Source organism: Schistocerca cancellata, chromosome 1 (assembly GCF_023864275.1).
Source record: "Schistocerca cancellata isolate TAMUIC-IGC-003103 chromosome 1, iqSchCanc2.1, whole genome shotgun sequence".
Taxonomy (NCBI): domain Eukaryota; kingdom Metazoa; phylum Arthropoda; class Insecta; order Orthoptera; family Acrididae; genus Schistocerca; species Schistocerca cancellata.
The window spans coordinates 821,656,182-821,674,312 of record NC_064626.1 but is presented as its reverse complement, the minus strand read 5'-3'; the positions used below and the strand labels follow the sequence as shown (position 1 = coordinate 821,674,312).

The following is an 18,131-nucleotide window of genomic DNA, read 5'->3' as shown; positions in this document are numbered from 1 at the left end:
GCCCGAGACCACGCGGCTCTAAAGGAATAAAAACTCCACTCTTTCCTACAACTGTTTGTATTTCTCTTGTTCGAACTGTATATAAGGAAAGGGAGACTAAACATCTGGAAGGATAACTTATAATGGAAGTTGACAAACAAGGAATCCAGAGAAAAAAAACTGTCAGACGAGGGCATCAAGTAAAGAGGATCAGAATCATGTGAACACAAATTCTGTTTATAAAGGACAAAACAGTGCAATTAGCTTAAAACAGTGAGAACAAATTTCATTGTCAGATCCATAAACGGAAAATGTGACTTATGATAAGGTTTCGAGAAGCATTAATGCTAAATATTTCTCTAAAGTCGGTCCATATTTTTCAGTACTTAGAAGGCAAAGAATACGGTGATACCTGTGTTTGTCCTGGCGTGGCAGTAATCAGTAAGGAACTTCTCTAGCGTGAAGCGTGGAAGGCGCAGGTTCCTGACCACCTGCACCGGGTCGCCGTCTTTCCACATGAACACCAGGTCATCAGTCGTCCAACCATCTGCAAACCGCACAATCTGCAGCAGCTTTCTCCTAATGTATGCTCAAAATATTCAGCATTATAATAACCAAGCAGAAAAATATATCAATAAGTAGCATAAGCAACTTTGTTTTTCTTTTATAACGAGTAAATGTATAACTATATTACGAATGTCCTTCTCGATGCATTACGTATTGTTAAGGTAGAAGCCATTTGTTGACACTGCGTATTACAATTTTTGAGCCTCCAAAAGCACTCTCATCAGCGTGAGGTTGTACAATACTTCCTTAAAACACTTTTCTTTACAAACTTGAGATATTGGACTCGCTATTTTCGTAACCATTTCTATACGGGCTAACTTATGGATAATGTGCCGGAACTGGTTACAGCTGATTTTCTTTGGCAGTTATTTTAACATCAGGTCTTGCAGCTGCAGATGATGACTGTTCAAATGTTAATGCCCAGATAATGTGCAAATCCGTCAGAGGACAGTTGTAGTAGGTTTTTGATAAGAATAGTATAGTACCGTCAACTGTGGTGACTACAACGCCTCCATCAACACCGAATGAACATGGAGAGTGTACCTACCTACTAATCTTGCCCCATCGTGTAGTATCACAACAGCTCAATAGCAATGAAACCGAGGGCTAGTCAGTCGATCAAGGAAGTGCTTTATCACTATACTACCTGACAAAAAAAGTGAATCGCCCAGATGGGGAGGTGGAAACGAAATGAAATTTCATGGGTTGAATGTGTATGTGATGTTATTTCAGTGATTACAAAATCAAATCAAATTTACAAAGAATTTGGCAGTATGAGCCCACTTATTATTATGGTGCTGCAACTCTTCTGGCCTGGATGAGTGTACTGATTCTGCTGGGAAGGGTGTGACAATGCCTTTGTATCCTCTCCCGAGGCCACCTGACGCACCACTAGAGACACACGCCACTTGTGGACGAGTGCTGTTCCGCTGAAAGATGGCACGACGATACTGTCGCATGAGCGGTAACACATGAAGACGCAGGCCACCCTTGGCATACCGTTGTGTCGTCATAGTTCCTCAATGACCACCAGCCGTGACCTGGGGTCATACTCGATGCTTCCTCACACCATGATGCCAGCAGCGATACTGTTGAGAATCTCTAAAACATTGGAATAATGGGACGTCTCCCTAGGTCATCGCCATACTAGCCGACGATAGTCATCCGGGGTAGTGCAGAACCGTGATTCATCGCTGAACACAGTGCAACGCCATTCATTAACAATCCATACAGCCCGCCTCGAGGCACCATACCCCGCCAAACGCGGTGATGTTTGTTGTGTTGCTAATGGCAGCCTAAGCACTAATGGTACGATATGACACAGAAGTAGCGGGATGTCCATTAGTTGTTCTCGACTGCCAGCGTAGGTGTGAACGGGGTTGCAACGTGCTCGGTGCTCACTAAGGGGATCCTCCCTGCTGGTGGTCAGACGTGGCCGACCGGAACATTCACGACGAGTCAGGCTGCTTTCACGTTCCCATGCAGTCCAACTTCGGCTCACTATCACATACCCCACAAATCTAGATATTACACGTTCCCACAAGCAGGTGCTTATCGAACTCTATCAGGTGCTGATATCTGTGTTTCACAAGAGAGGCATCTCTGTGTCTTTCACATGGAAACTCAATATCTGATGTTGTGGGTTGGCAGGAGAGCCAACACCGGTCTGAGAGGAAGCCGAAAGGCACGCGTTTTAGCTCACGCCGGCTGGCGTGAGGTCTGGAACAGGACAAGGAAATTAGACTGTCGCAAAAAAGGACGTAGCTGTTGGAATACTTAACTTTAATCCGTAAATGGTGAACGTCGCTCTTGACGGTACATGTTTTACAGCATCAATAGTAACTGGTAATGGCGCCTTGCTAGGTCGTAGCAATTGACGTAGCTGAAGGCTCGGCAAATGAGAGCGTATTTTGTCAGTGAACCATCGCTAGCAAAGTCGGTTGTACCACTGGGGCGAGTGCTAGTAAGTCTCTCTCTAGACCTGCCGTGTGGCGGCGCTCGGTCTGCAATCACTGATAGTGGCGACACGCGGGTCCGACGTATACTAACGGACCGCGGCCGATTTAAAGGCTACCACCTAGCAAGTGTGGTGTCTGGCGGTGACACCACATCTGACACTCCCCATAACCCTTATATATCATACCAGGTCTTGTAACAACACTTACCAAGACATAACTAACGCACTCTTTTGGCTGTTCAGCCTTCAGAGAGTATTGCAACTCTTTGTATTTAGGGGCTACATAGCCACCAATGGTACGAACATGAAACAAATCATGGTGCTATCCGACCATAACTTACGTGTGCTTCACTTTTTTATCAGGCAGTGTAAATGTGTTATTTTCTCGCAAAATGCGAGAGTCATTTGCGGAAAAGCCCTGTAATGGTAGTTGCAAGGACTCCTCAAGTAGGAAATACATCGGAAGTCATTCATTTTTCTGGGACATACGGTTCGTCTATTACTACGTAATTAAATAAAAGAGCTCCTCTAAACAGGATGTCCCACTTATCTTGACCACCCTAAATAACCGTTTGTCCAGATGCACATTACTAAATGTTTGAAGCAAATGTTCTTTAGGCGTCAGTGGGACGTCGATCAGCTATGATTGCCTTCGTTGTAGCTTTGTTTTTTACAAAGATATGAACAGCGCTATGACTTCTTTAAAAGGCACCCTGTATTTTTTATTCGCTAATTAATTTCCTCTGCTAAATACCTATTCAAAAATGTATCACAGTGTACCATCGATTGAAACACAACGTTATTAATTACATAACACAACACTGACGTTGCCGCTCCCAGCGCTTAGTGCACGTACTCGGGGAAATGGAACACATCCACGTGCTGAGGTTGACAGAGGAGAAATGTAAACGTAAGTAGACTGCACACCCGTCATTCCGTCAACCATCGTCAGTTAAAGAGTAGAATGTACACCAACGAAGAGGAGGTAGAAATGCTACTCATCTACGGGGAATGTAAGTTAGCAGAACAGTAATTGCAATATTGTTTTTTAATGTACTGGTACATTTAGTACAATAGTTTAGTCCTTTTAAATACTGTTTTATAGAGTAGGCATACAGTAAAAGCTGTCCTTCCTACAAACTGCATCGACGTAACGTTTCCTTTATTGTTGTTGTTGTTGTTGTTGTTGTTGAAGGTAGGCGAAATGCTACGGAGGCAGCGGAACTGTACAGAGAGCAATATCCTGACAAGAACTCACCTTCCCGACGGATGTTTTCTCGTCTTGTTGTGACGCTTCAGGAAATGGGAAGTTCCAATCCACGACAAAGCAATCTTCTTAGCACTTGCACAGACGAAGCTGCCGAAGTTACTGTTCTCACTTCCGTTGCTATGAATCCACATGTGAACACACGACAGCTTGAACACGAGATTGGCATTCCTAAAACCAGTGTACATCGTATTCTTACACGTCACCGGTTCCATCCTTACCATGTACACCTATATCAAGAAATGCATGGGAATGATTTCCAAAATCGTGTATAGTTCTGTCGGCACAGCAGCAAATCCTCGCCAACCCGAACTTCTTGTCCATTGTTCTATTTATCGATGAATGTTCCATCTCAAACAAAGGACAGGTAAATACAAGGAACACGCATTATTGGTCCAGCGACAACCAACGATGGCTTAGACAGGTGGAACATGAGCGTCAATGGAAAGTTAACGTCTGGTGTGGGATACTTGGTACTACAATTATAGGCCCTTATTTCATCAATGGTAATCAAAGCGGCACAGCGTACGCCAACTTCCTCAGACGAATTCCTCGTCCTCTTCTGGATGAAGTGCTGCTAAGAACCAGAATGATTATGAGGTATCAACACGATGGTTGTCCAGCACATAATGCCTTGTGCGCACGTCGTATTCTGAAGCGAAGGTATCCTGCTAGATGGATTGGTCGAGGAGGAACAGTTACTTGGCCTGCTAGGTCTCCGAAATCCTCTATACTTTTTCTTTGGGGATGCATTAAAGACGCTGTCTATCGCGATATTCCAACAACTCCAGAGGACATGTAGGAACGTATCGTGCTTGCTTGTAGCTCTCTTCAGCAGGCAACACTGGAAGCAATAAATAATTCTTTCATTCAACGAGTGCACCAGTGTATTGGTGACCAGGGTCATCACTTTGAGCAACTTTGAATGTTATACTCCTGGGAAATGGTACAGGAGAGTGAAAATCAATTTTATGTTATGCCTTTACATGGTTTTCATTTGTTTTCTGACAACTGTAGCAAGTGGACGAGTTTATGATCCCTGGCTCAAAGTCAATGTTGTGTTATGTAATTAATAACGTTGTGTTTCAGTGAATGGTACACTGTAATACATTTTTGAATAAGTCCTTAGGAGAGGAAATGAATTACCGAATAAAAAATACAGGGTGCCATTTAAAAAAGTCATACCGCTGTCCATATCTTTATAGAAAACAAAGCTACAACGAAGGCAATCATGCTGATTGATGTCCCCCTGACGGCTAAAGAACATTTGCTTGAAACATTTTGTAATTTGCATCTGGACAAACGGTTATTTAGGGTGGTCAAGATAAATGGGACATCCTGTATACAGGGTTATTACAAATGATTGAAGCGATTTCACAGCTCTACAGTAATTTTATTATTTGAGATATTTTCACAATGCTTTGCACACACATACAAAAACTCAAAAAGTTTTCTTAGGCATTCACAAATGTTCGATATGTGCCCCTTTAGTGATTCGGCAGACATCAAGCCGATAGTCAAGTTCCTCCCACACTCGGCGCAGCATGTCCCCATCAATGAGTTCGAAAGCATCGTTGATGCGAGCTCGCGGTTCTGGCACGTTTCTTGGTAGAGGAGGTTTAAACACCGAATCTTTCACATAACCCCACAGAAAGAAATCGCATGGGGTTAAGTCGGGAGAGCGTGGAGGCCATGACATGAATTGCTGATCATGATCTCCACCACGACCGATCCATCGGTTTTCCAATCTCCTGTTTAAGAAATGCTGAACATCATGATGGCAGTGCGGTGGGAGCACCATCCTGTTGCAAGATGAAGTCGGCGCTGTCAGTCTCCAGTTCTGGCATGAGCCAATTTTCCGCGGGCTACGCGTGAAACTTGCCTGCACGCGTTCAACCGTTTCTTCGCTCACTGCAGGCCGACCCGTTGATTTCCCCTTACAGAGGCATCCAGAAGCTTTAAACTGCGCATACCATCGCCGAATGGAGTTAGCAGTTGGTGGGTCTTTGTTGAACTTCGTCCTGAAGTGTCGTTGCACTGTTATGACTGACTGATGTGAGTGTATTTCAAGCACGACATACGCTTTCTCGGCTCCTGTCGCCATTTTGTCTCACTGCGCTCTCGAGCGCTCTGACGGCAGAAACCTGAAGTGCGGCTTCAGCCGAACAAAACTTTATGAGTTTTTCTATGTATCTGTAGTGTGCCGTGACCATATGTCAATGAATGGAGCTACGGTGAATTTATGAAATCGCTTCAATCATTTGTAATAGCCCTGTATTCTCAGGGACTTGAAATTGCGTCGTTTCATGGCAGTAATGAGGCAAAAAGTAATATCACATGCCTCTCTTGGAGGTTAATGTATCCTTTAGAAACCAGAAACGTTTCTTCTCCTTTAAGAAGTTCCTCAATCTACTTCATGAGGTTGAATGAACCCAGTTAATATCATTACTTAGAATACAAATTGACCAATTAGACATGTTGTCTTCACAACTACGGTACTGCGCTTCACTGGTTTGTTCGCTCTTTTCACTGTTTCGGCCATTTAGGAAATCCTCCTGAACGCTCGGAGTGCATTAATAAAATCTTCTGTGGTTTCCGGGTAAGTGTGTAGACCACCATAAGCTTCCGCCCGTATACTCCTCGCGCATACCTAGTGGTAACAAGACGTCACTGGTGCTCAATTATTTGCCAAATAACGCAATAGTTACATCCCGCAGTCGCCGCGCCCACTTGTAATTCGGCTGAATCCTGTACATCTTTACTGCGGTCGCCTTAGTTTTTAATGTAAATTACTTCTTCTATTGTGCTACCTCAGAATCAGTTCGTTCCTGTATTGGCAGATGTATCATCAAATGCAATTCGGCGTCCATTTAATAATATTTTTTTCTCCTACGGGTGATTTTTCGGAATACCGTACACGTAAATTCCTTTCGTTTTCTGTCCGGCGTTCCTCCACAATTAGCACTATTTGCCCGACATAACTCTAGCGACACTTCCAATATACTTTGTTTACGTCGAGTATTTTGATTTGCTTAACGTGCTTCACAGGCATCACGAGTTGCCCTATTTTTGCTGCTGGCCTGATGTCAATAAACACCTGACAGCAGATGAGGTCAACTGAGCAAATATTCCTGGAAATCAAAGCAGTTGGTGCAACTGGAAGCTAAAGGAGATTTCATTAATTAGTATCATTGCGAAATCATGTATTCGTTTACTCTGAGTAACATGAAAGAGCCAGCCGCCTGGATAAAGTCCCGTTCAATTCTTTTTAAAATAATGGCAAATCTTCATTTTCCAATTACTCTCGAACGCTTGTTATCCACTGGTAGAATAGTTTCGTTCATCTATACTACAAGGTAGCAAAATATTTCACACAGAACACCACCGGTCACGTTGTAAGCTACATATCGTGTATATCGAGAGTCGCTTTAGCACCGTTAGTGTTGCATTTGTGACGTCACGTAAGCTGCCGTGGTTGGCGCGTAAAGGGAGAGTTGGGACTCAGTGTGAAAGAGTAACAGTAGCTCGCTCATTCGTCGGAGCCATAGAGAGAGATGCGACTCCAGAATGTTCATTCAAGTATTAGACAGTAGTCAGTAATGATACGCGTACACGTGTGTGCCGCGATATAGTGTCAACGGTACGTTTAATGCAAAAGTTAAGCTGAATTGTGCGTGATATAAGCTCACATTTGTAACACGCCGCATGGAATGATCTATTAAGATCGTAATTATGCTCACGAATTGACGATCAGTATACTTGAGTTGTCTGACTGTGAAAAAGACTACGAAAAAGAAGCGTGAGTACAGTGGAGTTCTGGGAAAGAATCGATTCAGTATTTAGTGATTTTTCATCAAAACTGCGCACCTTAGTTGATATTATAGCACCCACCCATTCCCTCAGCGTTGAACTGTGTATCGCATGAGATTTTTCCGTAAGTAATATTAGTATCAAGAAGGTCCAGAATAGCTTCATCGTAATTATTGGTCTATATTTCACGACAGATCTGTTTCGGCTACATTATCATATCAGCAACATGAGCATGCAATGTTGGTGAGATCATTTTCATACCATACATAATACGCCTTGCACATGTGGTTGATTATGTATTTGTCTAGGTGAACTTGACGTTTATATTACGTCGATAGCAAACTATCACGTAACTGTCAGCGCTCACTTGTCCATAAAATTACCTAATTGTAATATTTGTTATATATTTCATACGTTTACCCACTAATTTGACAATTCTGTTCTCTGATGTTGTATGTTTACAAAGTGTACGTAAAGAGACAGTGATGATGTATTTCCCACTGCCTGAGTTTCGACGTAGGCTATCTTTTATGCCATTCTGTGTTCCAGTATTTCAACACCGCTTTTTAGGTAGAATTTGTGTTTAAAACCTGTATTTTCGTATAATTTTTCTTGTGGGTAGTTCCTCATGTGTATATCAATTTTGAGTTCTTCAAAAATGATCATACTGGAACTTTTGGGTATGCTATGCACTATTACAAATTTGTATACACGTGAGAAGCTATCCACAAGAAGTATTAAACGAACGTACAGATTTTAAACACAAATTCTACGCAGGATACTTTATTGAAATAAGGAAACACGAAAAGAGATAAAAATTTAAAAACAAATAACACATGACAACTGAAGCTAGCCTACGTCGAAATGCAGCCAGAGGAATGTAACATCCTTTCTAAACATATAACATCATAGTAAGAGAACTGTAAAATTACTGTCAAAACAAATTTAACGTATAACAAATATTACAGTTAAGTAATTTTACGAACAACTGAGCTCCTACTGTAACGTGACACGATAATGCACTGCCTACGTCATTAAGAAAAAGGATACAATGTTCCTTCGGACATGCATGTAAGTCCTAAGGAACATTGCACCGTTCTTCTTAACAACGTAAGCACTGTACTATAGTATGTATCTGCAGATACCAGGCAGCGACGTTCAATTAAAATGGCCTCCCCTGTACGGGAACTATAGATTGTGACACAGGACCGACGTCATTTGAAAGTTTGGGTCTGGCCGTGCGTCCCGTACGGATAACCCCAGCGTTTAAGGTGACCGCTCGAGTAAGGCGGAAATTCGGATTCGAGTTCCGATTCGGCGCAAATTTTCACTGTTGTCATTACCTTGTGCAGCTGATAGCTGTTCGTATTCGAACTGCGAATAGATTTTACGTACATTGAAAAGCCAGAGAAACTGGTACACTTGCCTAATATCGTGTAGGGCCCCCGGGAGCACGCAGGAGTGCTGCAACACGACGTGACATGGACTCGACTACTGTCTGAACTAGTGCTGGGGAGAATCGACACCATGAAGCCTGAAGGGCTGTCCATAAACCCGTAAGAGTACGAGGGGGTGGAGATCTCTTCTGAAAAGCACGCTGAGATATGCTCAATAATGTTCATGTCTGGCGAGTTTGGTGGCCAGCGGAAGTGTTTAAACTCAAGAGTGTTCCTGGAGCCACTCTGTACCAATTCAGGACGTGTGGGGGATCGCATTGTCCTGCTGGAATTATCCAAGTCCTTCGGAATGCACAATGGACATAAATGGGTGCAGGTGATCGGACAGGATATTTACGTACGTGTTACCTGTCACAGTCTTATCTAGATGTATCAGGGGTCCCATATCATTCCAACGCCTCACGCCACTACAGGGCCTCCACCAGGTTGTGTAAGTAGGCTGTTTAGATTTTTTTATTGGTAACGCCACGTAGCGCTCTGTATGAAAATCACTGGCTGTGTTGTGTGCAGTCTGTGGCTGGTTTGCATTGTTGTTGGCTATTGTAGTGTTGGGAAGCTGGATGTGAACAGCGCGTAGCATTGCGCAGTTTGGAGGTGGTGGATGTGGGGAGTGAGATGGCGGAGTTTTGGGCAGAGACAGTAAATCTGTAAGACTGGATGCCATGAATATATATATATATATATATATATATATATATATATATATAATGACTTTTGAACACTATTGAGGTAAATATTGTTCTCTATCAAAATCTTTCATTTGCTAACTATGCCTATCAGTAGTTAGTGCCTTCAGTAAAAAAATGGTTCAAATGGTTCTGAGCACTATGGGACTTAACTGCTAAGGTCATCAGTCCCCTAGAACTTAGAACTACTTAAACCTAACTAACCTAAGGACATCACACACATCCATGTCCGAGGCAGGATTCGAACCTGCGACAGTAGCGGCCGCGCAGTTCCAGACTGTAGCGCCTTTAACCGCTTGGCCACCACAGCCGGCAGTGCCTTCAGTAGTTTGAATCTTTTATTTAGCTAGCAGTAGTGGCGCTCGCTGTATTGCAGTAGTTCGAGTAATGAAGATTTTTGTGAGGTAAGTGATTTGTGAAACGTATAGGTTAATGTTAGTCAGGGCCATTCTTTTGTAGGGATTTTTGAAAGTCAGATTGCGTTGTGCTAAAAATATTGTGTGTCAGTTTAAGCACAGTCTTGTATAATTTTTCTAAGGGGACGTTTCATATGGCGACCCTGCCAGGATACCTCACTGGAATCTTCTGATTTTTTTCTTGTAGTTTGTGTAATTAGTGTAGCTATTGTTTATTGCTAGTGTGTAATCATAGAGAGAATTTCCTTTGTAGTTGCAGTCTTTCATTGTTGTACAGTATAACAGTTGTGGCATGAATGTAGATTTGCACCAAGTATTTTGCAGCTGCGCTTGCAATTATCTAGATATTATTTTCAGTGCTATGTTAATATGTTCTCTTATTTTTGCTCTTCAAATTGTGCTTTTCTGTGATATTGTGTGAAATATTGTAACAATAATGGCGTGTGAAAAACGTAACACTAGGCTCCAAAGTAAACTGAGAAATAATAGTGACGACGAGCGTATCTTATCAGCACCACTGTGTAATGAATTAACAGACATTCAAAGTAGTAATTTGGTAATTGTGCATAGGGAAATGGAACGGGCGGCAAATAATGGTGTAGACAGTGAAACAAGTAGTGAACAGGGAAGCATTATCGATCGATCGGTCGGCAACAGCTCGCCTCAGGAATCCAAAATGACAGAACACAATATTGCAAATACTGTAGACTCAGGTTTTGGGTCCTCACCGTTTTTTCAAATGAGTCAAGACACATTTTCTGCATGTCAAAATGTGAATGTTGCCGGTGAAAATGCACTGACAAAAGGATAGAGAAACACATTCCAGACACTAATACATTATTATTGCAATTAATGCAACAAATGGAACAAAATCAGAGACAAACACAGAAAAAGCTTCAAAAGTTAGAAACAATGGAACAAAATCTTCGGAAGTTAGACACCACGCTTGAACAAACACGTGAAGAGTTAACTACTGAGTTACATAACATTGAATCGAAATGTCAAAAAGTCTGTAATGACGTAAAACACAAATTTGTGAGCATTTTCAACCTTTTTTTTTACGGCATGAAAATGCATTACAGAATCATGAAGCAGCCATAAAAGAACTGCAAACTATTGTTCATGAAAATCAAGAGACCTTGCAAGTTAAAAGTGACTGAGTTGCATCTACCGATTCAGTTACGCAAGTTGCAAAAACTCAGGAAAACTTAAAGGACACAGTAGATACTCTGAAAATTGGTTCAGAAAGACACATGGAGGAAATTAGTTCATTATCAGAGAAAGTAGTTGAACTTTCGGATCAGCTAAATAATTTATCTATGAAGGTAGATGATAATCTGAATGATACAAAACCGGTAGTCTTTAATGACACAGAAGAGTGCGAACAAGTTAGGAAATTCAAACAAAATCAGAATCAAATTAATACACAACACCAAAGAGAAATCCGGGAAGTACAAGATCAGCTGACACAGGTATTACAAGAATTACGTATTTCAGAGGACACTCGTGCTCCAATATGGGAAGAGGGACATAGAAATACGGAACAGCCACAAAATAATAACACGGGGTACTTCGGAAATTATGAAAGAAATTGGCAAGGTACACCGAATTTTCAGATGGAACCGCCGAAACGAAGTAACAATGACCGATATGCGACTCGCCGATATGATGATTTTGACTATAAGCTGTTTATTACTACACATAAATTCAAAACATTTAAGAATTCCGGCAACGACATTCATCCACAAGCATGGCTTCATCAATTCTATCACTGTTTTCCTCCCAACTGGTTATTAGAACACAGATTAGAATTTATGTGTGGCTATTTAGAGGATGAACCAGCTGTATGAATGCGATCGGTCATTCACGATTGCCACAGTGAAGGAGAATTTTATCATGCCTTCCTCTCAGCATATTGGTCTCAAGCTACACAAGACTGAGTAAAACATAGCATCATAATGATGAAACATTTCGAACAATCTGAATTTTCCAGTCTTGTGAAATATGTTGCACAAGAATCAGTACCTGTCAAACCCATACAGCCTCTCAGAACTCATCCGCATTTGCTTAATCAAATTACCTGAATATTTACAACATATTATTTTGGCAGGACGTTGCAAAGACGACATTGAAGCTTTTCAGGGACTCTTACAAGAATTAGAAATTGACACTGACAATCGCGGAACGCGAAAACAGGAACACAACAATTACAGGTCACATCCGTCGCAATTCCGTGATGAAAGAAATAATAACTGGACACGAAAAGGCTATTCTTACAATGCAAATCGTGACCAAAACAGACACTACCCATATGACAACCACTGGCAGAGTAACAGTTACAGAGAAAGATCGCATTTCCGTAGTAATGAATATGACAGAGACAATCATAGAAACAGACAATATGGCAACCAGAACTATTATTATCACGGGAGACAGAATAACTTCAGACGCAACGGTCCACCGTGCAGTGATAATTCAGGGAGAAATTCTCCACCACTTAACCGACAAGAAAGAAACAACAGGAACTACCGACATGACGACAGACGAAATAATCATAACGACAGACCTGAATTTCATCAGAACTGGAGAGATTCAAACAGGGTTGGGCCCTCTCGACAAGGTGAATTTGTAGAAGTTAGGTCTCCTTATCCTAATAACGACGCGCGCCAACAAAGAGACAGACAATGACTTGCACCATGCGCCGGCTGGCTCAGAGAAAAATAACATAGACGCTAACCTTGAGAAAAATTCCAGTATTCTTTATCGACGTATACTGCATGATAATTGCGTTCAAGTTGAAACTCTGAGTACTATGAAGAGTAAAGGATTGCACCACATTTCACATGTAAAACCGTTTATTGAAAGATAATCTGCTATTTAACTTAGTCTTTGCCATAAAATTTTTCACTACACGCTACTAGTACAATTTGTCACACTGAGAAACTTTTAACATGAAACAATGTTTTGAAGTTAACTATCCGGTCTAGAACCTAGGGAACTTATTTAGACAAGTAATTACAAATGCATTGTTATAGTGAACAGACGACACAGTGCTATTGTGTGTGTACATTCTTGCTTGTTAGTTGCACGATTACATAACGACTATAAGGCTTACATACTTAGAACATATACCGGTACTGCTAATGAGATTTTAATGCAACATTTTGGTTTACTTGAAAAGACATTCTTTATTTAATTTACTTTCTGTGGGATTAAAGATGACTTAGCCCTTGGTTTCTTTGACAGCTACACGATTATATCACGACGCTACTAATATGTGACACAATTTACATTGTTGCTTTTGCGGTGTATCTGTTTTATATCTGCACAGTTTTTCTGTATTATTCTGGAAAGTAAAACATGTTTTAGTAGTAACTTTTGTGGTATAGTTACAATGAGACAGCCTTTTCTGTAGCACAACAATATGTTACAGCACAGTACTTTCTTCATCACGGCAATAAACGTAATAACTAAGATATCTATACGCCAAGCATTTCACTTTTGTTTATCATGAGGTAAATACATTGACTTCTGCAGAACTTAGCTTTCGGAGGATGATAACTACGACACTTCCACAGAGATTATCTTACAACAAGACGTACAGTTTAGCGCTACAGTACACGTATTTGAGTGATTAATTTTGCACTTAAAACATTTATTTTTAAAGATTTTTGAATTACAATGATACAAAGGTTTTCCGTGATACATTTCATTCCATTGCTGTAATCTGTAACACCTGAGGGTATAATTACAATAATCCTCAAGGGGGTACACGCTTACTTTGTGTACCATGTGTTTGGCGAGCACAAGGAGCCCTAGCTAATATGGTATTTGCTTATACAACTTTACACATCGGTACCATATTTCTCTAACACACAAATTACACAGCTATCTGATCATTTAACTGAGAGACAAAAAATTTTTTTTACTACATCAGTGACACATGTTTACACAATTACACAGTTGGATAATTTCACACTTATGAAACTGTGTTTTGTCTGTACTTTGTGAATTGTTCATATTTTTTGGAACCAATGTGATACTATGAGAGCCTTGAATGATGTATTAGGTATGGGATCATGATTTTAAAAGTACATTTGAGGTAGATAACACTATTGAAATGAGCAGATATTTCTTTTTAGGTTTTGAAATTATTGCAGAAAGCTACGACGTTTTTGAGATTTGGCTGAGTTTTTATGATATTATTATGATGACAAAGTGTACTATGCTGTTGAGGTTTGTTTATGATCAATAAGCTGATGCTATATGAGAAAATTGATTATGCTACATGTTTATTATGATGAAATATTGAAGACGTGTCGATGAATATGTATATGTGTAATAAGGTAAGGAATAATGAGTAGTAGTTAGGGACTCGGACTTGTGAAAAAGGATGTTGAAAACCAATAATCATACTTTAAGAGTTATGAAACGTGTGTAAATGCGTGAATGTATCACAATTCCCGACGAATATTTTTTAGACACTGTTATATTTATAGGATTTTGTTTCTACAGATTTGCAACACAAATTCTCGACCTGTGAAATTTTTATATGAGACTGTCACTGTAGTGCAAACTGGTGTCGTAAATATTTCGGTAAGAAAGTTAAGTGACCACCTTCATGTAATGTGTCGTGGGCATCCAATTGCGCGACAGTCGCCTGGAAAAAAGCCATTAGTGTGTGCCTTTCAGAGGTACAGGTGGAGAAAAAAGGAGGCCATTATCCTCGCTATTGGCATTTCTTTGTAGAAAACATTGCAAATTGCAAACTTGGAAATATATGATTATGCTGTGGAGCACGTACTTTGTGCTACTTACTGAAATGGTTATGAACTGATGGGAAATATTCTTACATCTGCACACCTGATTATGACAGGTGTCTTTCTACGAGAGTTGAGAGAATTTCTACTAACTTATGAAATGCCATATGAGTATTGAATGATATTTTTATTCTTCGCTTTAGAGAGTTGCTTATTTCATTTGATATCTGGTTTCCAGCTGTGTTGCAGCATTAGTTTTATAAAATAAAATTAAATGCATTTGCTAATGTGAACACTTTATGTCAGCAGATCTATTAAATAATAATTTTATGATCCACATTCATCGAAAAGGGAGCACTTGGAAAGGAAAGAGGAATAAGAAGGGACTAATAACAATAACTGCGTATATAAATTTCTTTTCAAGTACTTGGTAATATTTTTTTTACAATAAGTTGTTGTGGTGCACCACTTTAATGACATAGATATTAAGATGTGAATAGACATTTCCCTTATATGCACTGTTGTCTTTAGTGCACTATTTTTTCTGCTTGTGGGTTTGTCATGTTTAGATATAAGTTATTACATTTACTGCTGCTTGTTTCCATTTTTTTGTCATTGCTGTTTGTATTAATTGTTTTGTGCTGCTGCATTGCCTTGTCCCTTAGTTTAGCATCTGAGCTCAGTAGATTTAAGTTAGCTTAAGATGGGGTAGGCTATATAAGAGAACTAGTTGTGATGAATTGGAAGAAATGCATGGAGAAGCTATAAGAAAATGGTTTGGCCAAAAAAGTATTTTGAAAGAGGATATGAACACAAAAGTGGGGTTTAGGGACAACAGGTTTAGGTAGGATATTCTTGGAAACAAATGATGAGGTAAGATAATGGAAAATAAATAATCAGGTAAGAAATATGTGAACATATAAATACAGAAAGCATGCTTGGATAGGATTTTTTTGGTGGAATAAGACGAAAGACCTATGGAATGAAGTTTTGGGTTGGACTGCAGTACCAAATGTTACACTGAAAACAAACCCTGTCCTTTCATCCTGTGTTATTCTTCTATGCGTTTGTGTACTCTTGTGTATTTGTGTTTTTCCTGTCTTTATGTGTTTAGCTATTAAGATTTATGTTGTAGAATTTTTCTAGTACTAAGCTACATTCACTATGACGAGGAATACTGTTATCCTCAAATATAATTTGCGTTAATAATATGTTATTTTCTATAATAGACATTAGTAATTCTGTTCTGTTTCAATGCTCATGTGTGAAATTAATGTTTCAAAAACTATTCTGAACTGTTTTATATATTTACTTATGTCTTAATTCCTGTAAGACTGATGTATATGTTTATTTCTATTCTTTTGTAAAGCCTGTGCTACTACAAATGTTATCTGTGCTGTCATGTTATTTAATGATGTATTTTGTACCTTTGTAATTGTATTCTTATGTTGTAAATTTGTAATTGTATAGACACCAGTTCTTCAAATTAAGTATCATTTCACTGCACACGTTTCTGTTGGTCATAATATATGCACAGTATGTGAGAACATGGGACTGTTAGTGCTTGCACATATGTTAATAATTCAGCAAGGGACTGGTTAACAGCATTACTGGTTCTAAGGACAATTCCAAAAACTTTGTGTGTGCACAAGTGGTGGTTTATGGACTTGCTATATTCTCCGCAAGACTCTTCGATGGTGATTGAGCACCTGCACAGTCGCAACAGATGGTTGCTGGCCGTCTCTACAAGGACTACAGTGGGTCTGCATCTTTGATGGTCCACCAATACCATTATTTCTACAAGGACTGCAGTGGGTCTGCATCTCTGGTGGCCCACCAATACCATACTCTCTACCAGGACTACAGTGGGTCTGCTCTGTGACGACCTACCTACCAATATTCTTCAAAATTCGAATGACTCAGCTGTGGGTTTGCTCTGTTATGGCCCATTACCTGTCTGCATGTCAAGAGTCAGCACTGTCTTTCCGTTGGAAGGACAACACTACTTCTTCAAGACTGCATGGAAATCCACTACTTCCGTGTGCATTTTCTTTTACTGCTCAGACTTTGAGAAAAACTGCAATTTTACTGTGACGAATGATCAGGACTGTCTTTATGGACTGTGAGAAAATTTTAGCTTTTGACCAACAGTGTATCAATAAGTGTGTGCATTTGATTTCTTTGTTATTGTAATTGTGAAAAAATTTTGACAAATATGTATTGGCCAGTGCCCAAAACAATTTTAAAATTTTTTTGTGGGGAGCATGGGGGATATGTAAGTAGGCTGTTTAGGTTATTTTATTGGTAACGCCACGTAGCGCACTGTATGAAAATCACTGGCTGTGCTGTGTGCAGTCTGCGGCTGGTTTGCATTGTTGTTGGTTATTGTAGTGTTGGGTAGCTGGATGTTAACAGCGCGTAGCGTTGCGCAGTTTGGAGGTGAGCCGCCAGCAGTGGTGGATGTGGGGAGTGAGATGGCGGAGTTTTGGACAGAGACAGTAAATTTGTAAGAGTAGATGCCATGAATTGATATATATATCTTTCATTTGCTAACTATGCCTATCAGTAGTTAGTGCCTTCAGTAGTTTGAATCTTTTATTTAGCTGGCAGTAGTGGCGCTCGCTGTATTGCAGTAGTTCGAGTAACGAAGATTTTTGTGAGGTAAGTGATTTGTGAAACGTATAGGTTAATGTTAGTCAGGGCCATTCTTTTGTAGGGATTTTAGAAAGTCAGATTGCGTTGCTCTAAAAACATTGTGTGTCAGTTTAAGCACAGTCTTGTATAATTTTTCTAAGGGACTTTTCACTTTAACAGTCCCCTGTTGACATGAAAGGTCCATGGACTCAAGAGATTGTCTCCACACCCGTGTAAGTCAATCCGCTCGATACAATCTGAAACGAGCGTTGTCCGATCAGGCAACATGTTTCCAGTCATCAACAGTCCAAAGTCGGTGTTGACGGGCCCAGGCGTGGCGAAAAAGCCTTGTGACGTGCAAAAAATGGTTCAAATGGCTCTGAGCACTATGGGACTTAACTTCTGAGGTCATCAGTCCCCTAGAACTTAGAACTACTTAAACCTAACTAACCTAAGGACATCACACACATCCATACCCGAGGCAGGATTCGAACCTGCGACCGTAGCGGCCTCGCGGTTCCAGACTAAAGCGCCTAGAGACGCTCGGCCACCCCGGCCGGCTGTGTCGTGCAGTCATCAAGGGTCCATGAGTTGGCCT

General features: G+C 40.4%; 1 protein-coding gene across 1 annotated transcript in view; it reads right to left on the bottom strand.

Annotated features, from left to right (window-relative positions):
- The window catches only part of LOC126188437 (glutamate-gated chloride channel-like), a 161,984-nt gene that overhangs the window by 30,064 nt on the left and 113,789 nt on the right, over positions 1–18,131 (bottom strand). The window contains exon 8 of the mRNA XM_049930043.1: positions 392–526. Within this exon, the coding sequence (XP_049786000.1) occupies positions 392–526 (135 nt within the window). The remainder of the gene's footprint in view (positions 1–391; positions 527–18,131) is intronic.